The sequence below is a fragment of the Condylura cristata genome, unplaced genomic scaffold (genome assembly GCF_000260355.1).
Source record: "Condylura cristata isolate star-nosed mole 26May11 unplaced genomic scaffold, ConCri1.0 scaffold00017, whole genome shotgun sequence".
NCBI classification, from domain to species: Eukaryota; Metazoa; Chordata; class Mammalia; order Eulipotyphla; family Talpidae; genus Condylura; species Condylura cristata.
In genome coordinates, this window is record NW_004567118.1 from 20069058 (window position 1) to 20093052 (window position 23995).

The 23995-nt window shown below is 35.7% G+C and overlaps 2 protein-coding genes across 2 annotated transcripts in view; one reads left to right on the forward strand and one right to left on the reverse strand.

Moving 5' to 3' along the window:
- The window catches only part of CENPP (centromere protein P), a 158473-nt gene that overhangs the window by 76692 nt on the left and 57786 nt on the right, over positions 1-23995 (reverse strand). The gene's annotated exons all lie outside the window — the stretch shown is intronic.
- ASPN (asporin) lies at positions 826-23812 on the forward strand. The gene is made up of 8 exons (XM_004684506.2): positions 826-1032; positions 7717-7987; positions 10676-10788; positions 13388-13601; positions 14600-14710; positions 18298-18391; positions 18826-18964; positions 21336-23812. Exons 2-8 carry the CDS (start codon positions 7738-7740, stop codon positions 21531-21533), a joined length of 1119 nt encoding a protein of 372 aa, XP_004684563.1. The 5' UTR covers positions 826-1032; positions 7717-7737; the 3' UTR covers positions 21534-23812.

Consider the following 23995-nt stretch of genomic DNA (forward strand, 5'->3'; position numbering starts at 1 on the left):
TGCCTGGCTTCTGCAGTGTGCCATTTCTCTGGAAGACGGAACAATGAAAAGATTCCTTACAGCAGGAAAGAGCAGACTCTGCTCAACAATGGAAATGGCTGTATACAAAGGCCGGCCTCCATCAGGAGGACCCACTGAAGGCAAGTTGTCCTGGTCAGTCTTTCTTTAAATAGAGTTTCAGAAAAATGTCCTCTCAGGATAATATTTTAGCTGTTATGGGAGCTGGTATTGTTTTAGCAGAGAATGGGGAAGGATATGTTAACAATGATTTTTCCTGCCCCAAGGTCTGCAAACATTGGGTAGTAACAGCCAGTATCTCTTGATAAGGCATTCCAAGTGGCATCACCTGTGTGTACCATAGTGCAGACGCTATGGCCTGGTCTCCAGCAAGCCAGATAGGCCTATGCAGGGCTTAAAGCTGTCAAGGACAATCTGTAGACTTTGACTATGTCACAGCATCAGTCATTAGGAGAGAACACGAGTATGCTTTCTTTCTAAGGTGCATCTGGATTTATCCTTCAATAATATCAATACTTTTTATTATAATTGACAAATAGTTTTAGTCTAGTTGGGTGAGAGATTTTTGAATTTGTAATTTATATGTACTCATTCACTTGAGAATTTCATCAAGTATTTTTCAAATCAGGTATTTCTTGAATGACTTTGGCTGTACTTTCAGTGGCTAGTTGCCATGCATTATTAAACTCTCTTTTTTTTTCTGAATCTTCCAGTAGACGTCTAGAGTTTAGCTAGAAGTCTTGGCTCTGATACAAACAGTGATGGAAAACACATGAGCAGTAACAAGTTTTAATCTAGCTCCTCAGTACTAACATGGACTAATCTGGAAGCAGCTGCTCCAGTGTCACCCAGGGTGCAGCCACCCCAGGCTCTGCTGAAGGGGTTTTCTTTCAAATACAACACCTTCACATCTTTTTTAATGCTACTTTAGTGCACTGCCATTACAGATAAGCAGTACATGGTGGAAAATTCTACTTTCAAGAGGATTGACTTGACTTGCTCTCTTCATACGAGGTATGTTTTCATATACCAATTTATAATTATTTTACAGATAATACTAAGGGGAAATGACTTACTAACATAAATGCTTATAAAGTTTATCTGTATAGTTTCTTAAAAACCAGCATTTAAATATCAGCCTAAAGCTATTGTAACTTCTATGCTGTATTATTTTCAATATAGTTGTGACTTTCTTTTTATAAGCTAAGTGAGAATCTGTCATTAATTATCATAAATATTAACATGCTTTATTTTGAAAATCATTTAAACAAACATGAGTATGTTCTTTCAGGAAAATGACATTACCTTAATAGTTAATGATAATGAACTTTGGTGATACAAGAAACTAAGTATTTCTTTCAAAATGTAAAACTATAATATTTTCTGGTGGGTATTCAAATGTCATTTTTACTGACACATTTGAATATTCATGTTTTTTCCTGATAAATGCCTTCCTTATTCTTATATAACGAAGAGTTAACATTTTAACATGTGTTAAAATGGAAATCTCTATAATTCCAAGAAACAATATTTATCAACAATAACTTAGCTCTCGATTCAATGTGAAAGATTAGGAACTTCTCACAAAAGCCAGAAAGTCAGACTTTACACCAAAATTTTCTCAGTTTCTCTCCCAAAGTAAATTTCTTACTAAATCTTAGATTAAAAGGAAATTAAACAATATATTTGACATTCTACTTCTCTGTAACCCCAAGTGAACATATCATTTTTTGTTGTTACTCTATTCAAGGGTGTGGCTGCCAGAAAAGTGTGTCCACATGGTGTATGATTTAGTCACAAAGAAGCCTGAAGGGGCCCATATCTCTCTCAAAATAAAGTGCTTTTTAAAGAAAGAAATAAAAATAAATCATAAGCCCCCACACATGTGAAAGCATCTAAACGCTTAAAGTTTGATTTTGATGTTTTCTATGAGGGTCTGATAAAAAGGAGGGATCAGCAGTTCTTAGGACCATGAGCTTCAACAGGAAAACAAACACTCAAGCACTGGATCTGTGAGACAAACAACGTCAGCTTTACAAGCACAAGTTCTTAAGGCACTGTAGGAAACAGTGAAAAAAGGGAGAGGTAGTTTTTTTTTCTTTTGAAGATAGCAGCTAAGTTGCTAGATGTACTTAAAACTGATAAAGGACATGATTGCTATACAGGAAAAGCAGCTAGCAAGTTCTATAAGCAGATGTTATTTATACTTCTAAGATAAAGTTAATTACTTCTTTAAGGAAAGTATAGCCTTTAAGAATATCAGTTTCCATGACCAAAAGTACTGTGGACACGTTTCCAAATGCATGTCTGGACATTAAACCTGCCTGCTCATTTACAAGGCTGTGTCTTCCTGCTCTTGCATTTTGTCTGGAGTCCTTCTGTGAGGTACTGGGAGCTTGTCATATCTTATTGACATAACAAAAGCTACTACTGGTACTTGTGAACTGATAGGAATATTTATGCCAAGAGGAAAAGTTGCCAAACAGATCTTTAAACATGGGATTTAAAAGCACAGTGACTGATTTTCCTTAACAGACTCAGAGGAAATACCATTTGACTTACACACTTTTTCCATTCTATGTTTGTGGAACACTTGACTGCGCAATGGACTTGACGCAAATTCAGAAAAGACTCTTGCGCTGCATTTCCAGACCTGAGAACCTGATCAAACCTTTCACCTAATCCTCTCGGAGGAGAGGTTACAGTCTGAAAATCCCATGAGGTGAAACCCCATCTGGAAGAGGCTTGTGGCTGGTTAGGCAGTGCAGGAAAGGAGAGGGGTGCTGGTCTTTCCTCTGCTATAAAAAGAGGACACTACAAGCAGTCTCAAAGACTAAAATGCTATGATTTATTAGTATCTACAGTAGCACTGAAATAATATTCCAAATATTCTGTTTAAGAGAAACCTGAAACCAAAACCCAAAGTTTTCCATGAGTCATAAACTCTGGCAAAACTGGTTTAAATCAGGGAAATAATGAGTCTTCCTGAGAACAAGACATAAATATTTTTAAACGTTTTAAAAATAACAATCTAAATTTTGCCAAAACAAATAGAGTTTGAATCGTGTGAATAAACTCCAAATTCAAAAGTAAGACAACCAAAAGTTGCATCATTTTCAACGAGAAATAATTTTCTTCATACTTGATCTGAATAACAGAGTAAAAACACTGCTGTATAGTATTCCCTTCTGCACATTCTAGTATTTTTCTACTGGAAAAACTGCTCTATTTAAATAGGTTGAGGGTTGTGTCGACAATCATGTATACATAATGAAGATTTTATCATCATGTCAGAGAAAGGGTATAAATGGTGAATTCCTCATAGAATCAAGGTTCCTCTGACATCCCTTTTCTAGTAACCAGGGTAAGTAAGAGAATGCAAAAAATTATATTGATGTTATGTGGCCAACAGAAGGCAGAACTAGCACAGCAAGGAGAATGTGCCAGTAGGCTTTTCTGGTCTCGATATAAAAAGTTTCCATCAACCACAGATGGATGGCAGTGGCGCCAGATGTCCCTCGGGAGGTGTACTCTCTCAGATTTTTCACTGTAGCCACGTGGAGAGGAATGCACTGTCTGGTCCAGAATGTTCTGGAGGAGCCTCCAACACTGAGGGGGAATTTCTCCAGATGCATGTCCTCTCACTCACCAGGGAAGGGTTAGTAGGGCAGGGCAAGCAGCTGAACCCATCAGCCTGTAACCCAAAGCCTCCTAAACTTCCCAAGGCCAGTCACACCACCATTTAGACTCAGATGCCACAGAAGACAGAGAGGGTCTTGGATAACATTCAGTCTAATAAAGAAGACGGGGGCTGGGACGGACAATGCCGATGTTCCTCTTTCTCTCTCAGCTCCATGTGCTCTCCTCACACTGGCCCTCTTTGCAACTGCTGCCTCCTCTGCTTCTACCCTGGCCTCTCCCAGGTCATGGCAGAGTATGCAGGCACCTGGAGTTCACAGAAGGCTCTCAGGGGCACCCTCACAGCTGCCAAGTCACAGGAATGCCGAGATGTCCTCCCGGCTTCCCATTTTGGACCCCTGATATGTTCCTCTTGCTATTTATACTTTTAAAATTCTATGGTTTTTAAAGTTGATATTGTAGGTATACTATATATATTAGAATTTTCTGGTCTGGTCTGGGACCCTATAGCCTTATATTTATCTCTCAAAATTATATATAGCCTATATCTCAAAGTTTCTAAAAGAAAATGCTAAGACTTAAACAACCAAGCAATGTAAAAAAAAAAAAAAACAACTAAATTTTTATTAAAACTTTCATTTCCCATGAAATGAGAATAGGGCTGGGCCTCAAGAAGTTGCGGGCCCTAAACAATCTCCTGGGTGAGCACTGTTCTTTTACTTTAGGGGGGAAAGTGTATGGGAAACATTTTATTGTATCAGCTATTTAATGCTATGAAAGTAGTAGAAAAATAAAAACTATTTGGAGGACCAAAACAAAGAGAATTTTGTTGGCAGACTAATACTTAAAATATAAAAAACATAGCAATAAAAAAGAATGCACCAAAGAGGAATATAATCCTTCAATCATCACCCAACAATCCCTCTTACTAGGTATGTTTATTCTACATCAATCATTTTCACATGCATGTAAATTTTTATAAGACTTTATTTCCTTTAGACAGTAAACTCAGGGTTTTTGGGGAATATACAGATTTATGGGAAAGAATTTCACTTTCAGAGTTCTGGGAACTAAATTTCTAGAGATTCTTACAAACTGCTAAGGGTGGCAGTATATATAGTTGGTAGTGTTTACTTGCAATTTAGTTATGTTTACTAACTTAGGTGTTCATTTTTTCAGGTCTTCACTTTCTTACATCTTAGTGCACGTGACATTCACAATTAGCATTCGCAACTGTCATCCCTTTTGCTGCATTTCCCCCACCCAAGTTACTGATTAGTACATTTTGGTTTTTGAACCAGGAAGTGTGGAGAAAAGAGGCTAGAGAGGGTGTCAGTGGAGAGTGGCCAAGTGTGCTCCACCTCACAGGTTTGGCATCCTAACACTGCCCTGGGATATAATGACTACTTGATAAACACCCAATGAAAATCCCCTGCAACCTCAACCAGGCTAGGGACAGAACCTCAAATGCACTGAATTCACCAGCTCTCATCAAAGTGAGACGAGGTCAGCTAGAAGACATAATGGTAATGGAAGAATGAAATAAAAAATAATTGGTACCAGAGACAAACAAGAGATCAAGAATTGAATTAGCTAGGAAACGAGAATTTGGGAGGTCAAGGCAAAAGCGGAAACCAAGTTTTAAGGAGCCAAGAACCACACAGAAGCCTAAGGTCAAGAAATGTAGTGGATCAAAGTAGGGTGAGCAGTCAAGAAGCAGATAATGGACCAAAGGTGAAGTGATACTGAAAATGAAGCCCAGTCATCTGTAACCACACATTCATGCCTGGATTCCAGAGTAAATAGAGTAGAGAGCCCTAACTTGCCTGGCCCCTGGGTCAGCCTCCAGAAGCTCCTGAGTCACCAGCACAATTTCTGCATGTACAGATCTGACCACTTCTGTTCTCAAACTGTACACATGTCCTTCTATACAGATGAAACCAGATGATAGCCTGTGCATTAGGGGAAGGCTGACAATGTGTATACATGAGGCCATGAGATTTGGGGCCACACGAGTAGAGTGCTCCCAAGTGGGCTAGAATATCAGAAAGAGGAGAACAGATGTTGGGACATGTGGGCTCCTGTGACTTTGATGAAACCACTTACGCTTTCTGTAGCTCCCTTTCCTCCTGTTTTGTGTGAGGGATACATATAGACAAACTTCTTCAGGGTAGTGTAGAGATGGGAGGCTGGAGCTGTTCTGAAGTGGGATTCATAAGAGAACAGTTAAAATGTAAAAAGCTTTTGCCTCTCTCACGTCAGTAATCTCTTTGCTAGCACAGTTGAGTGTGGGTTATCACAGGAAACCTCAAGGATCCGTCCAGTTATCTAGCCACCTGGTAGACAAAACTTTCATATTACCATAGAGATCCCTAAGAATTAAATAATGTCAATCACCATGTTAATAACTGATGACAGCAGGAATTTTTAACCTTCCTCTGGTAATAAAAAGACAAATGAGTATTTTAATCAAGTCATGATTTCTGACTCCTAAGTCAAAGAAAGCAGTCACTACAGCTGATTTCTGGGTTCTGGGAAATAATAGATGGCACGAAGCAAGACTTGCTGAGGCTAGACCAGATCTGGCTGTTTCTGAAGTCCTTTTCCACTCAGGTACCATTTGCTATCCAGGCACAGCAGGTCAACTGTGTGGCTGAGGATATCTGGGAATCTTGCAAGATGTAGTTTCACCATGGACATCTATGTATAGACAGCTGCATGTCCCAAAGAGAACAGTGGTACAAGTCTGTTAGACATGATTTCATAATGCTTTCCATTTTTAAAAAATTGTAAAGAATATATGTTTAAAAGGCAGTGGCTATAAAACTATAGTATGTAACATGACTGTAAAGTACCAGCCATGACAGCAAATCTGTGCTCAAGAGGGTCATATGTGTACATTCCAGTTTTGTGTAGACTTTAAGAAATACAAATGAAAACAAATCCTGCAACTCCTATCTTCCCACCAAGTCCTCCAACAGACAACTCAGATGAAAGACAAGTAAGAAAGAATAGACTGGACATCAGATGATTTGGATCAGGTATTAGACAATGGAACTGATTAGAAGGAGAGCATCTAAATGACAGTGTGGAAAAAGTGACCAACTCTGAGGCTAAGCAGAGTGGTGGGAGAAAGTGGTCAGCTAAGGGAAGCTTCCAGATGTTGTGCAAAGGGAACAGTAAGCATGGCATAGATATTAAAGCAATGGAAGGATTTTATGAGTAGTCAGATAAGATAATCTGCTTTTGTTTTTAAAAGCATTTACTAGTTTCTTAATTATAAAAGTAGTACTTATTATTATAGAAATTAAAGAAAAAAGAAGACAGAAGTTCTTTATGGTCCTACTACCTAAAGACTGTCAATGAGGTAGAGGCTTTCCATATATCCAAAGCACATTTGTACTTGGTATGACTTGGTAAGCTGTTTTTTGAGGAGTCTGATACTATTAAAAATTTTTTTCCATGTAAATTAATGTCCCAGGTCTCAAAAATAAACTACCAATTCATTCCAAATAGGTACATACTACTTTCAGGTAACATGGGAAAAAAATGAGTATTTGTGCCAAGTTTTGTATTTGTAAGTATACTATGTATATATTTGTATAATATTTATTTTTATTTATATCATTTAAATCATTGTGTATTCCCCATAAAATCTGTTTTTTATTTCAAAAAATTATTTCATATTTTTAAATGTCTTTGCAAACACTTTGTGATTTCCAAAATATTTCAAGAAAAATATTTTAATATTTGCCTTTAACTGTTAGTATTATCTTTACTATTTTTGCCATTAAAAATAATTTTTCAATGAACATGTTTATGCACATTAAAATTATTTGAGACTAGATTTCAAAATGTAGAATTACTGTATGAAAAACAGATTTTTAAACCTTCCAATTTTATTTCAAAATTGCCTTCCAAAATCTTTTTATAGTTTATTCTCACCCTTGCAAAGGGTATGAATGCTCTTTCACTGTACAATGGCCAGCTCTCAGAAATGTACAGAACTGTACAAATGCTTAGGAGTTAACCTAATCCTCAATGTCTCCTTAACCCTAGGCCAGTCTCAAACAAGACAACATGAAAGAATGTGCGATCCTAGTGTTCTTGGCTTTGTGCTCTGCCAAGCCCTCTTTTCCTCCTTCATACATGACGCTGAAGAATATGATGCTGCAGGACATGGAAGATGCAGATGATGGTGATATGGACGCTGACAACTCACTTTTTCCAACAAGAGAACCAGTTAACCCTTTCTTCCCATTTGATCTGTTTCAAATGTGTCCATTTGGATGTCAATGCTACTCAAGAGTTGTACACTGCTCAGATCTAGGTAAGAATCACTTCAACTTGTTCTAAGAATACTGTCTGACAAAGTTAAAAGGATACAGAAAGTTGTCACTGAAATGTCAAAAACCTCACTGTAAAGTAGACTTTCCATTAAATTTTTGGATACTTTAACAAACCCCAAACTTACTTTCAAATTCATTTTTTAAATTCAGAAGAAACATAGAAGAATAACAGAATCTTTAGAACATTTCCTTCTCTTTCCAAATTTGAATCAAAGTTCTTACATTTTAGGTCCTCTACAGAGAATAGACACTACCTTAGTCTCATCTTAGGGTATCAGTAGACTGATCAAGTTTTCTAAAAAATATTCTGCAACAACAAAATAAGTTGTCTGTCTAAAACAATGAATAGGTTAGAGTTCATGAAATATGTAAACTAGACATTTTAAAAACAATGTTCTAGTCATTTTGAATGATTTGGGCTTAGAATTATCTTATAGGAAGTAGCTATACAACTTAACTTTCTAAAGTCTTAACAGCATGTGTGACAATACTCAGTGTTGTTATAAGTTACTCTAGAAACTTTAAATAAAAGTGTCATTATGGGGTAAAATGAGAGAGGTGAACAAAAAAGCACTCAGAAAGAGACTGTTATGAGCTAGAACCACTGGGAAAGTCTCAGGGAATGTACAGGCTAGGAGGAGAAAAAAGAATTTTAAGCTTTACCTTTGACATCTTGTGAGAAAGAGATGACAAGATGCAAGCAGTATCTGAGAAAGCTCATGGGGAAGCACATGCCCAAGTAGCTGAGGGAGGACAAACAGGAAGAACCAAGGCAGCAGTGAATATCAGGACTTACTATCACTTCTAAACTCCATCTCAGGCAGGAAGCTTCTACCACAAGTTTGTGGAACTGGTGTATATGAAATCACTTTGTAAGAAAATCAGGATAAAATGCACCTATTTTGACATAGCTGGATGCAAACTGGGTTGGTTCTAGGGAAGCTGTGGCCAGAGAGATATCCACTTAATTACAAGACATGCTCATGTGACATTCTTCATATATGGGGGGAATTTTGCATTAGCTCTGTCCCATCCAAGATGATTACCAAAAACAGAAAACCAAACCCTCGACAACAGAAAGTTGGTTTAAACAGTATTGTTACACCATTTTCTAAATAGCTTGTAGAAAAATCTTTAAATCAAAATTTACCCAGGAATATCTGGGTAGTAGTTGCCCAAGTCCCTGTGATTGTTGCTGACGGGGGCTTGATACTCATTATTATTTCCTTCAGTAAGTGTAGAAATATCTATGAAAGTCTGTGCTACCTGGTTCTTTCTGCAGAAACTCTAACTGCCTCCCAGACCTTTCATGCCTTCTCCTAAAACCAAAAGAATACTCTGTTTATCACTATGGCAAAATTCATCTACGCTTACAAACAAAACTTCTGCCTCACTGACCCTTCAAGTTACCCCTTCTTCCCAGCTTTAAAAAAAAAAAAAAAAACTGTACGAATTCCTCAAAAGAGTTGTCATTTTTAAAATTTGGAAGACAAAATATTGAGGGCAGACGGACTTTTGACTTCCATACTATTTAGTTACTAAATTCTTCAATTTCAGCTATTTGATTTACTACTGCTCTTCAATGATAATGACAGCTCCCTCTGAAAGCACATTAATATTTGAAAATCACCTTGAAATGCACAAAAAGACAAGTTAGTAAACGAATAGTAAGTCTAGTCCAGTAAAATGTTGATGACAGAAAGAAGATATGGGTTTTGGGCCTTTTCTTCATGTTTGAACATTTTCATAATGCTATGTTGGGAACAAGCAGATGGTGCGATGCTCCACAAACACAAGTGCTGTATGAATGTTTGACTACAGGCTGGGGGCTGGGGTGGCATGGAGTTCAGCATCCGGGAAAGCAAGACAAAAAAGAAACAAACATACCAAACATACCACCAAAACAGATTTAATTATTTTCTAAGTTAAGATTTACTGAGTAGTAAAACACTGCATAACTATACCTTAAACTAAGATGACTATACCTTAATCTAGGATGACAGAAAAGAAAGTTATTACTGTACCTGCAAAGCACAGTAGTAACAATGGAGACCTTCATAACTTCAAATCAGAACACACAGCTGGAAGTGTGAGCCTAGCTACTCTGCAATGAGCTAACTCCTCTGTGATAACTTCAGGAAAGTCGCCATACACTTAGATGTTGTGATAAGTTACATTAAGAATGAGTTTTCATAAATCAAATAATGTACAGCTAATTGGAGAGGTGCATTATTAAAGGAAATTGGTAGTGGAGATTTTGATAATATGTACAAAAATAATCTAACTTATCTATTTCCAAGCACAATTGCTTAAGTTTATTAAAATGATGAAACCCACAGGCTTCAATTTAGCATAACAGTCTAAAAATATGCAAAGAATGCTAATATTTTTTCAGCCAAAGTACATAGGCAGGGCTAGTGCCTCACTGTCCCTCTGTGTCACAACAGCAAAGTCCCACTCACTTCTATTAATTGACCTTACGGTACATGACTAAGCTAGACACCTTGTAAAAATAAAGAAGTTACTTGCAGAGATCTCCAATCCTTTTCAAAGAACTGTCATCTGTTACTATATGATAACCAATGATTTTAAATATGAGCACTTCTATCAGATTAACAATTTCATCTTCAGCAAAAAACATCTATATAATGTGTCTGTTTATTTCTTAGGTTTGTCCTCTGTTCCAAACAACATTCCATTTGATACTCGCATGATTGACCTTCAAAATAATAAAATCAAGGAAATCAAAGAAAATGACTTTAAAGGACTCACATCACTTTATGTAAGCATGTACACTCACATTTTCAAGTATTTAAGTGAACATTTCTATCAGTTCTAAAATTATTGTGTCAGTGTAAACAGTTCTGTGTGTGAAGCCTGATGGTATTCTAGTTAAGGAAAATATAGATTTAATTCAATTAGCATCTGAAGAATAGCCACGTGAAATGGTCCTTAAATGAGCTTACAATCTGTTTTGCAATCATATTCATTGTACTATAAAATTCTTCATAGGAACTCAATAACATACGGCATAAGAAAATCTGTATCAAATCACTGACTCTTAAGTCATCAAAATCTCTAATAGCAGCACATCAAATATATCCCAATTTACAAATACATATGTACTCATGTGACTTTTCTTCTAGAACGTTAAAGGCGAACTTTTCCCTTATTATCTTTATTAATTACATATAATTAATAGAACTGCATAAAAGGAAGGATATGTAATATAGAAGGAGGTAAGAATTTTATAGAGCTCTCTCAAATGCCTTCCCAGAAGATGGTTAGCTGTCTCCAGTTTATATATATAAAATGCACTGGCCCAGTGTGTGTGTGTATTATTTTCTAAAGTGCATACTCTATGTGAATTGTGGGTATGTTGTATTTCAAAACATTTATCTTATTTTATATGATGCCTATTTTTAAGTGGAACTAATACTTTTTAGATAGTCTATCAATTTTCTATATGCTGTTTTAGCTATTTGGTATTGTGGTTTCCACACAGAAGACAGCACAGCATTTTGAGAATTAAGAGACCATCACATTCACTCCCGCCCTGTTCACTTTCAGGCAATAACAGCCACATTCATCATGAAGAGCTGCCTCCCTGTTTCAGAAAGGCCATACTTTTCTCATCTTCTGTCCTTACATAAAACCACATTGTCTGTTAATGATGAATGTGGGGCTCTGGAGGCCACTTTTGGAATTTTTATGTAAAAGTCAACACTGAAAGTACAATTTAACTGGAGACACTGCTAATCCAATGGCTGGAAAAGCATTTGAAAGCACTCTATAAAACTTTCCCCTCTTTCTATGTTATCCTTTCTTTTGTGCAGTTCTAACCACTACATGTCTGAACCAGAGGGGGAAAATCAACTCTGAACTAACAGGCCTCATAGTGAGTCTGTGTTTCCTGACAGGGAAGCCCACAGAAAGTGGACATAAGAGGACACAAGGTAAAGGGTCAGGGCCAGCTCTGATCCCAATTTATCGGGTATTTGTAGGCATATCAATTTGCTTCATTGGATCCTTTCCCCATCACTAAAGGGAGAGAAATGATTTCTGCTAAAATTTACCCCACAGGGTCGAATGAGGATTCATTCATCATGTTATTAGAATGACCTGCCCAAACTTTTCAGTATAACCAAAAGAAAAGAGTACAAGCTATTGAATGGCAGCATTCATTTAGGAAGTAGAATTTTTTTTTTGCCAATTAGTAATAAAACATAATTATAACTCTTTTCCTAGGTGAAATTTTTAACAGTGGTGATATGTTTTAAAAGGAGGGGATGAAAAGAGCCTACAGTGAGACATAATAATATAGTTAGTAACTGTCAAAATATGTCTTGTCTGTGAACAACAAAAGTTCTAATACCAATAGAAAGGTGTATTAAGTTACTCTGGAAACAACAGAATGATTGTTGCAGAATGGGATTGGTGACAGAATTTATCAAAGAAATGAGCCCAGTTCTGTTCCTTGAAAGAATTATAACTTTTTATCCATCTCTACTAATCCAGATGATCTAATTCTTAGGAAAGCTAAGCACTTGCCATTACTCAATAAGCAGTGGAAATTCTTTCTACAAAATCTGGCAATTAAAAAAGGGTGAAGTTATGTCTTTTTTTGCAATAAAAATAATTATTTTCATCAATCAGGGTGACTGACGTGACCCTCATGCCAGGACTTTCCCAGTTTCGGTTCTAAAGTTCACACATCTCATCAGACTGAGGATGCTGGTCTCCCTAACAGTCAATGTGTCATGGAGGGTTTGTTGTAGAGAATTCAGGATAACGGCTCTAAGCCTTTCTCTTTCTGGGCTTATAGTTCCTCCAAAGGGAGTTGCGTTCTGAGGCAGATCCTTGGAACCAAGGAGGGGCTAGCAACTGTTGTCAGGACCCATTCCTGTCTCTACAACATCTGAGACAAACCAGAAGGTTGAAGACAATTCATAGTAATTTATTCCCTTTGGGGGAAATGATAAACATTAGTAAACACAAAAGAAGCAATGTTTTAAAAGTAGATAAAATCATGCAAAAATGTATTTGATATGCACTCAATTTCATTCTGTAGGTTTTAAGGGAGGATAAAGATAATAAGCACTGATTATTTCCTTGAAGGGTAACAGGGGAGGAGGAGCCTTAACCAACTGAACATACCACCTACTTAAGATAAACCAAAACAGAAACCAATCATTACAGTTTTGTACTTTGCAACTCAGTAGTAAATATTTTTTATTAGTTTAGACTAACAAAAGAATTACATGACTAATCAAACACACAAAGGACATAATTAGTGTTGATTCTATGAGTAATAATCACTGTAGAGTATCAGTAAATCAAATCCACTTCTAAATATTGTGTAACTTTTCATGTTTATCTAGGGTTTGATTCTGAATAACAACAAGCTAACAAAGATTCACCCCAAAGCCTTTGTTACTACAAAGAAGCTGCGAAGACTGTATTTGTCCCACAATCAACTCAGTGAAATACCACTTAACCTTCCAAAATCTTTAGCAGAACTCAGAATTCATGATAATAAAGTTAAGAAAATACAAAAGGAGACCTTTAAAGGAATGAATGCCTTACATGTTCTGGGTAAGTTAAAACCATAAGCAATCTGTAGATGTAGAGAGCTTAGTCATTACTAACATTTTTTGAGCTGGTTATTCCCAGAATTAATTTTGAATCCAATAATCTTTATCTAGATAAGCCATTTGAAAATCAAGGTAGCAAAAAAAAAAAATTTACAGCACTTAAAGAAAAATAAACCTTTGTAAAACACAGGATCAAATATTCCCTCTTCCTCTCCCCCTCTCTGAAGAATTCCATTTGAAACACCTAGAGAGATTTCTATTCTGACTGAATCCAAATTGGTAACATCTGTCCAAAAAGGTTTACTTTTAATGTGTCATATACTCAAAAATAGTGTATAAAATTTATTTGGATATTACTTGGAGAACACATCTAACATTTCATTACCTGCTTTAAGAGTACTGAGGTAAGGGAATTGTTGGGTACTTTAAATTCCACCCTATTTTGTAACAATCATGATATAATTATTTCATGTACCTCTACAATATCTATTCAAAATTCCTAACCAACATGCAAATTGCTTACTGACTTACTTAATTCAACTGCGAGCCTGGTTATTAGTTTTAATTACTGGCATTTCCTCGAAAGCTATATTTTTATAATCAAATAACAATTTCTAATTGGTTTAAAATTTTTAAAGTTCAATTGACACATAAAAAGACACAAAGGTTTTGAGTTATTTGAAGGATGACTTTTTTCTTTGATATAATATTACCACAATAAAATCATGTTCATGATTAGAAGAGATAATGATAATGTTTTGATTTAGTAACTCAAAGTAAAGTAGGTGAGCCTACTTTATACTCCAGCTTATGACATCAAAGCAATCTGTACTAAGACTGACAGACAGGGAATGGCTAAAATGATGTCATGAGTGAAAAAGCCACGAATTATGATGTACATAATTTTCAGGTTTTTTTTTTTAAGAATACGTAATCTGCATTGTTAGCTCCTTTCATATACTACACCTGTGTGCCGAATTATGTCATTTCTCCCCACAGAAATGAGTGCAAACCCTCTTGATAATAATGGCATTGAACCGGGGGCATTTGAAGGGCTGACAGTATTTCACATCAGAATTGCAGAAGCAAAACTGACCTCAATTCCTAAAGGTTTGTATTTACTTAAGGTAAAGCATCTTTTGCCATCTTTAAGTGACCATTAATGCAATGCTTTAAACTGTATACATTGTCAAAGTCACAGCACAATTAGAATTTTTAACAATATGTCTGTTTAGTACAGGATGAAATTGGTACTGTCTCTCTGCTTGTACCCTCACTCCACCCCTCCTCCAGTCATGTATATAATGCTTTTCTACTTGATCAGTATGAAACCAGAAACACCTCCAACCCCCCAGCCAATGAGAACAAACATTAAGAAGCCAAGACTGCCAGTATTTCTTTCCAAAAATCTTTTCTCTTTAAAAAGTAGTAGCCGCAGCTTTCTGCCCACCTGTGTCTATGTATGTCCCCCAATCTTCCCCCTTCTCCTTTTCCTAATAAACCTGCTTTTAAAATGTAAAAAAAAAAAAAAAAATTAAAAAGAAGCAATGAATTTTCTATTTTCTTTCTTTCTTTCAAAGATTTATTTATTTATTCGTACAGACCTGGGGTACAGGCCAGAGATGCAGAGGGTGAGAGGATTCACCAGAGACAGAGTGGGGAGCAGAACAGGCAGATCAACGAAGTACACTGCTGAGGGGAGCAGCGGGCGGGTCAGGAGAGGTCTGTCACGCTATGTGGATCTCCTCGGGGCAAGCGGGGATCCAACTCTTGCGGAAGTGGCTTAAGCTTCTTTGTGCAGTGCTTTAACCCGCTGCGCCACCAGGGAGGACCCTTCTTTCTCTTTCTTATCATTTACTTATATATATTGTCAATTCTCATTAGTGTTGAGAATTTTGACAGGAAGAAAGCAGAAGGCATAGGACCAGAGATTCTTCTGCAGTGCACAGCCAGGGCTCTGCAGCTACGGTTCTGTAGCTGAGATCTTTGAGACCAGCTGGGCAGATGCTGGCTCTGACAGATTTGCCCAGTCTCTTAGGGGTGCTAAGCAAATTAACAGGCATATGCACATGGCAAATGCCCTCTTGTGACATAACTGCTACCAGAACAAGCGACACTTTATCATGTGGCTTCAAGCTGGTGCCTCAAAGCAAAATGCTTCTTAGGTCTGCTACTTGACCTGTTTTGCATTTTTCTAATACCTTACTTCCATGCTGCCAGTCTGATCAATGAGATAGGCTTGTCTTTTTAGGGGCTTGCTCGAAGCTCCACTAACCTTGTCCCTAACAAGATACTCTCTGCTGTGACAACCATAGTAAACAACATATTTTCCTTTCAAATAGCTGTCTGTTGGGAACCCACTTATTGAGACAGTGACTTTATCTTAACCCTTTTTCTAGTACTCACCTTACCTAGGAAGTTAAAAAAAAATGGTATCTTAAAAGACACAGCAAAGCTGCAGTTATTAATTTCCCTTGCATAGTTAAAAAGCCATTTTATTTTAGATTTCAACAAGGTGGCCAAATATAACCAAAACTATTATATTTTACTTTCTCATTTTTAGAACAATTACCAAAAATGCAAACTCTACTTGTCAAAGTGAATACATAAAATGAGAGAAAGGGGGAGATGGGAGGGAGAGGGGTAAGGAGGAGAGGGCTCCAGAGAGGACAGAATTAGGATGGGAAGTGGAAGGAGAGCTGAGTACTGTGTGGGATGAGATGAGGAAAGAGTGGAAAGGAGAAGAGGAGGGAAGCAGGAGGAGTGGAGACCAGAAAGGAAAGGAAAGGGGGAGGGCACTCCAGGAGTTAGGCTTACAGAGGACCCATAGTCACAGCTCTTTTGGTTCACATCAGCTGTCTTTCCTATACTACAAGCTACCTCTCTAGCAACCTGTCTTCATGTTTCAAAGTATATTTTTAAAATGAAGCTTAAAAAAATTAAATTAAAATGAAGATTTAATTTTTCATGAAGTTCTCAAGATTCTTCCAAAGCTTAAAGCATAATTTCACATCTTGAGAAATTGGAATCAAATTTCTCAACTTACAAAACTATTCATTTCTAACTATTCTCTACAAAAGTCAAGCAAAATTTTTTGCTTTTATGCTTTATTTGCTAAAACACTAGGGCTGACTGCCTAAATATTATAATCCAAACATCATTATCTCCTGTGACAGAATGAGATTAGGCAGAGGTTCAAAAGGTCCATCTCAGACCAGACAAATTAACATAAGAAAACATATTTCATCCTATTCGTTTGGAAAAGCCTACTACCTAACAGTATTGCATGGTTGGTAGAGGTGGAGTTGGGATGGAGGTGATGATTGTAGACAAAGAGGGAATGGAAATATGTTAGTGTTTGCCAGCAGACATTGGAGTTTCCACCCAAATCCACCTCAGTTTATTCTCCCTTTCCTTCTTCCCCATGCTGTAGGGGAAGAACAGTCTGTAACTCTACGAATAATCTTGCAGTAAGTTTTCAACTACTCAAAATAAGCAATCTGTTCCTCTTTCTTTTGCTATGACTTAGCCTAAAAAAGGCTAGCACATTCTGATATTTTGCTAGTGATTCCTGTAAGTGTATGAATTTGCTCAACTATTATAGAGTCTTTTACAAACTGGAGTGTATATAGTTACTCTATAAATAGAATTAAACTCAACTAATTATAATTCAAGAAATGAGAACTCTCTCCGTTTAGAATTATTTTTCTGCTCCAGTTTATTTACTTTTAAAATTCAAAGTGCATTCAGGAATCAACGTAAAGTCAGCCATGAAAAGTGATATTCTTAAATTGCGTCAATTTTCTTCAATAGTCTTTACCAATATAGTAAGGAAATGATTCTGCAAGAGTTAAAAGAAAAACACTTTCCCAACTTTGCTAACTAGAACTTTGTATTGACAAGCAATCAATGATAACTTGACTGTGTTTTCTCATTAGTCCTTCACCCTTTCAGTATTAGTTTAGGTAATCTGGTTAGGGCTGTGTCAGGTCATACAAGTGTAAGGAGAGCCAGCTAGCAGATACTTCTCTGAATTCATGCAAAAACTAGTAACTGGAAAGAATACTGTAATAATTCAAATGTATCAAATAGTGTAAAAAATTTTGTGTTCATAGAGATACTTGTATCAATAGAGAAAAAAAATATAACAGAAGAGGTAAAGGAACTAAATACATCTAGAAACTTGACTTGGCTCCTGACTAAAATAAATCATCTGTAAAATAATATATTTGAGAGGAGCTAGGAAAATGAATTATTAGGTAATAGTAAAGAATTATTGCTAATTCTGTTAGATGTGATATTAATATCAGATATTAAAGGAAGATTATCTTGTGAATTAGAGACACACATATATAGTGATTTTAAATCACTCCATAAAATCTGATTTTAAATATTCTGGCAAAAATGTGAATAAATAAAAACAAACCAGTAAATAAGACAATAAATACCTGAGTAGATGGAAACATACTAGTAGATGCTAACTACTGGAAAAATAGAAGAAACTGTTGAAGCCATATATAGCAGTTCATTAATACTAATTTCAAATATGGGGTGTGTTTGAAATTTTCCATAATAAAAAGTTTAAAAAAGTACCAATAGCTAAAAAATTGCCAAGTCCATAATATGAAACTTAACCAGTAAATAATCAATGGGGTTTGGCCTTACTTGACTATGTGTATTTCTTTTCTTACCACTAGGACTACCAACAACTTTACTGGAGCTTCATTTGGATTATAATAAAATTTCAACTGTGGAACTTGAGGACTTTAAGCGATACAAGGATCTGCAAAGGTAAACATCCCCAGATCTTAACTGCGAAGTGGTAGCCCATGCTATTAAGATATAAATGAAACTTCTTGGAGAATACACAACAAGACCTAGACAAGATGGTAACTGCTGTTATTGAAGAATTTGATGGGAAAATGCAAAGAAAATACTAATATTTTGTCTAGGTAATAGGGGAGGGAAACCAAGTGGAAAAAAGAAAAGGACACTTTTCAAATATCTCTGTTGTTGAATATAGTTGAGATAAAGAATTTTCTGACACAAAATACTTTCCTCTGAACACAAAATATTTCCTCTGGGAAAAAAATATATGTATGTATGTACCTATATGTATATGTATGTATGTATATACAAATGGTACAGGTAATATTTCTAAATAGATTGTGGTGTTTTCAGCTAACTATCTGCTTAAAAATCTGTATGTTTTATATTATTTTTAGGTTGGGCTTAGGAAACAACAGAATCACAGAAATTGAAAATGGAAGTCTTGCTAACATACCACGCATACGGGAAATACACTTGGAAAACAATAAACTGAAGAAAATCCCTTCAGGATTACAGGAGTTGAAGTATCTCCAGGTAAACCATTCTGCCTATGGTTTGTGGATATTTTATTTTCCTTTATTTCTATAAAACATAGTATCTTAAGCAAAGACCAAACAAATAACAAGGGTCATTCATACATAATGACGTTCACATTCCCTGGGTATTCTGTGCAGCAGAATTGTCAGAAGAATAGGCTCTACCCAGACACAGTTAAATACTACAGGTCCTGTGTCTTTCTTCTGACTGACAGTTCATTGTGGCAAAGTTACTAAATCATCTACTTAGGTTTCTGGGGGGCAGTGGCTGTGTCAGGGCAGGATTAGTCAGTAAGAAACCAAGTAGGATCAATGTGATTTCACCCTGGAAACCACTTCTGAAGGTAGCACATGGAGATGAGTTCCCAGGCATTTTCATCAGCTATGTCGTGCTACATTATAATTATGGATATAGCTTAAAAAATTTGGGGCCAAAACAAATTTACATATTCATCCCAGAAGTCACTATATGGTGTCAGCATCAATACTAAACAAAAGTCAGTATTTGGTTTAAGTTAGAATTTTTTGTTCTTCATTATTAGAAACATTTTCCTTTTGACAGCTGGGAGGTACCACAAAATGCTTGGACAATCTAAAAAAGCTTTAGGCCCTCACAGAAACAAAACATGAAAACAGTATTTTGTACATAATTTTAGGGGTTGTACAACTCCCTGATTCTATGCATGGCCCTAAAATTAAGCAGTCTCTCTTCACTTGGTCCATTTTTCCCCTGTGTTTTCCTTGATGTACAAAGTCCTCATCTTCTAAGAAGCAAAAACACATTGAGAACAAAACAGCACCTTAGCCACTTGCTTCTTCTAGATTTTTTTCCAGCTTATCTTTAAACAAATGTTGTTCCCTGCACTCTTTTGAGACAGACACCATCAAAATGGATGTGCTATAGGTAGCTGTAACAACTTTTGCTTTGGACTTTTTCAAAAGTACACTTAAGTATCTCTCCAGGCAATAAGCATGACCTAGTCTTTTCTCTCAGGCTATTCATCTTTGTTGATTTCTCTACAATTCTGACCCAGCTTCTGGGCACTCTCAAATCTACCCAAACTCTTGTTTGTTCTTTGTGCCCTGGTGGTGCGATGGGTTAAAGCACAGCACTATGAAGCTATCTGCAATCACTGCAGCATCAGTTCGATCTCCAGCCAGGGAGGTGACGCACATGGTATGGCAGACCTCTCCTGCCCTGCCCACGGCTCCCTGTGGGAGCCCCTCACACTACTGGTCTATTATATCCCAGTTCTTTTATGCATAAATAATTTTTTTTAAAAAAGTGAACAAGGAGATAATAGAGAATAACACAATTGTATGATAAAGTTCCACAAATATCCACACAGTAAGACAATGTCCAGCAATCCCCCAATCCCTGTGGGTCAATGCTGGGCAGACTTGACTTCAGTGCTGACACAGGTTGTGAGGAAACATACAAGAACTACATAAAATATTGCTTACAGATATCCAAGAATAACAGAGTAAAGGGAATTCCACACCAAATTAATAATTTTACATAGAGGTTTCATTACCAATTTGGATCAATCTTACCAAGACTCAAGGCAGAATCTAGAGGTAATCACAACCAAACCCTTATCTTTGTAGGCAAAAGCTACAGGTCAGAAGGCTGTCAGTAAAAAAGGACTTTAAAGAGGATGAAGGCAAATTCTTATACTATCCATTCTTTCAGTAATAATTTCATTTAAAAATACAGTCTTTGATATAAATATAAAATTGTATTTTATCCTTTGGTAGAAATAAAGATTCAACTATGATGCTCTATTACAGATATGATTAAAATGTGAGTAGATATACTTTCTATAAGACTTAAACAAAAATAGTTCTATACCTTTCTCCCTTAATCAGAGAAAATGCTAGCCAATCATCCTTTCACACTCATACTACAAGACTAATTCTTGGAGCATTAAAACTTTATTCCTCTAATTTTTAATACATTTAAACACAATTGCAAATAAGGCACTGATGTAGCCATATCTACCCATCTATCTATCATCCATCCATCCATCCATCCATCCATCTATCTACCTGCCTACCAACCTGCCTACTTATTTATCTATCTCTCTATTGAGGTGCCATGAGACCAAGCAAAGTGCTGATTGACCATGCAGGGTGTTCTGGGGCTTGACATGAATCCTACACCATATCTGACACACAGGACACTTTCATGTATAACATATGAGCCAGGGCCATTAAATATTAAGTATTTAATGTCTATATGGAGTAAATACATTTTAAGTGAAATGCTGACAAAGCAGTATAAAGACAAATCCACAAATACTGGCTATAAACAAAGTATCTTCTTAAATACTTATATATTTAACCCAACATTTTTCCTACTTCAACAGATAATTTTCCTGCATTCTAATTCAATTGCGAAGGTGGGAGTGAATGACTTCTGCCCAACAGTGCCAAAGATGAAGAAATCTTTATACAGTGCAATAAGTTTATTCAACAACCCAGTGAAGTACTGGGAAATGCAACCTGCAACATTTCGTTGTGTTTTGAACAGAATGAGTGTTCAACTTGGTAACTTCAGAAAGTAATACTTAGCAATAGTTATATCCATTTAATATAAAATTTAGGAATTATTACATTTTGAATACTTGAAGTGTATTAATAATGGTGGTATGGTACACATAAGCAAAAATCTATTCCTGTGTAAGTCCACTGACTTAGTTCATGACAAAAAATTTCAGAATTTTGCAAAACTATTAATATGAGTAAGAGAAACAAGCATGTACTGCAGTTTCTTTTTTGCATACAAGTGTTTTTGCATAAACCTCATGCTTGGACATTCTTTCTCAGAAACAAAAAATAAGACATTCAATATTTAATTTGATAACTTTATGAAGTGCATCAAAAAAAGAACTGTACTGTAAAACTGACTTAGCAAAATTTGTGTTCTTTTCATTGTTAGAAAACCAAAATTGACAAGGATGGTTATATTATTCTTATCCTTTTATTAACAACTTGGGTGGTACTGTAATATTTCTCATAATGTTTAAGTATGGTTTGGTATCTTTAATTACATTCTCATGTGTTAGAGCCTTATTGCTTTTATGTTTAAAACTAACTCCTTATAATAAAGGCTTTAGTGGTGTTTATTATCACTTTGATAGATGCTATTCATAAAAGCTTGTTTGGGAGCTATAGTACATGCTTTTCTTTTTAATTACTACTACCTGATTATGAAACTTCTATAAAGTTTTGTAGTAAGTGCTTATGTAAAATCAATTAACTCAAAAGTTTTATTATCACAGTTCTTATCAGCTTTTAACATTAATTCAATTGTTAGGTTATATAACATGGTTGCCTCAGTGCTAAGGAATATTTTTGAGATGTCCTTTTGGAAGACCTTGGTTAGAAAAGCCTGAATGCTATAAATTCTATACCAAATTATCTCTTCAGATATACAAACTGGAAAACTCTGAAAGTCTCATCTGTTATAACTGAATAAGAGAGCCTTAAATAAAACACATAGAAAATAAAAACTCTTAGGACAGTGTATGTAATTTTCATTGACATTCAAAACAACATAAATTAAGTAATATAAGAAAACAAGGGAAATATTGGCAAACTTTTAAAATAAAATATTTGTATGTTTTATAAGTATTTGTTACTTTGTTATAGTAACTTATAATAACTGTTATAATAAGTTAGTAACATAACTGTTATAATAAGTTACTTTGTTTTGCAAAATTGTAGGAGCACGATGGAAATATAATTAATATAATAAAGTTTAACCACTAGTAGTAAGAGAACAGAAAGAGCATAGAAATGCAGAAATTCAATCGAAAGAAGTAACCAGAATCCAGTTCCTCTGATAGCCTAGTAAATCTCTTCTCTCCGAACGTGTCTTTTCCTCTGTATAGTGTGAAGGTAACCATATGAATGAATAAAATTGCTATGAGGACAGAAGGATATAAATGTATGTGAAAATGCTTTGTAAACAATAAAGGTTCATGTTTGAGTGAAACTACTCTGGACAACTATTGAATGATGACAAAAATTAAGTCTTTAAAAATAAAGAATAAGAGTTTTAAGAAGTAAAATACTCTTTTCTACAAAACAACTTAAAGCTAAAATTGTGATATTATTGTGCTTATAACAACGTAAGTAGAACCAAGTGCTTCCTGAAATTGAAAGATCCAGATCTTGAAATTAATAATTTAATTCACAAGGTTAATGCTAAAGTTAGAATACTTGAGAAACAGATTATGATCTGAATAGTAGACTTAAAGTAGCTTTTTTTCTAAAAAGACAAAGCAAAAATTTTTGGGTGCTGGAAATCATTCTTGAAATCACTGTAACTAATTTCCTGTAGTTAATCTTTTTGTTTTTCATCTCTCAGTTATTGTTTTTTAATTACAAGTCTGCAAAAAAGAAATCACTAATAAGAATCACAAACAACCAAAACTGTATTAAAGTGTTCTGCCACAAACCCATTTTATAATAAATACAAATATTAACCCATTTGCAATCCATTAAAGTCAGAAATAATAAATTACTACAACTCACTGGGTTTATTAAGGTCTTCCAGGCAGTATAATATCTCAATGGCAATCTATCCTTATTTCTTCTGAAATAATAAAAAATGAATACTGGATTCATGAAACATGTATGATACTTTTAGAAAATCACTTGAAGCCACTCATTCTAAAGATTGAAAAATCTTAATCCTTAATCTTAATCCTTTTTAATCTTTTGCATTATTTCTTTCATCCTTTCTAAAAAGACTTGTCTTACCTAATCTGTACTTACCTGTCTAATGATAGAAACTTAATCTTACTTCCCCAAAGTCATACTGTATAAATAATTTTAAGCAATATAGGTGTCATTTTAAAAATGTTTTCAGATCGGCCCTCCCTGGTAGCACAGCAGGTTAAAGCACAGCACTAAGAAGCTAAAGTCACTTCCGCATGAGTTCGATTCCCGCCTGCCCCGGAGGAGATCCACATGGCGTGGCAGACCTCTCCTGGCCCACCCGCTGCTCCCCTCAGCAGTG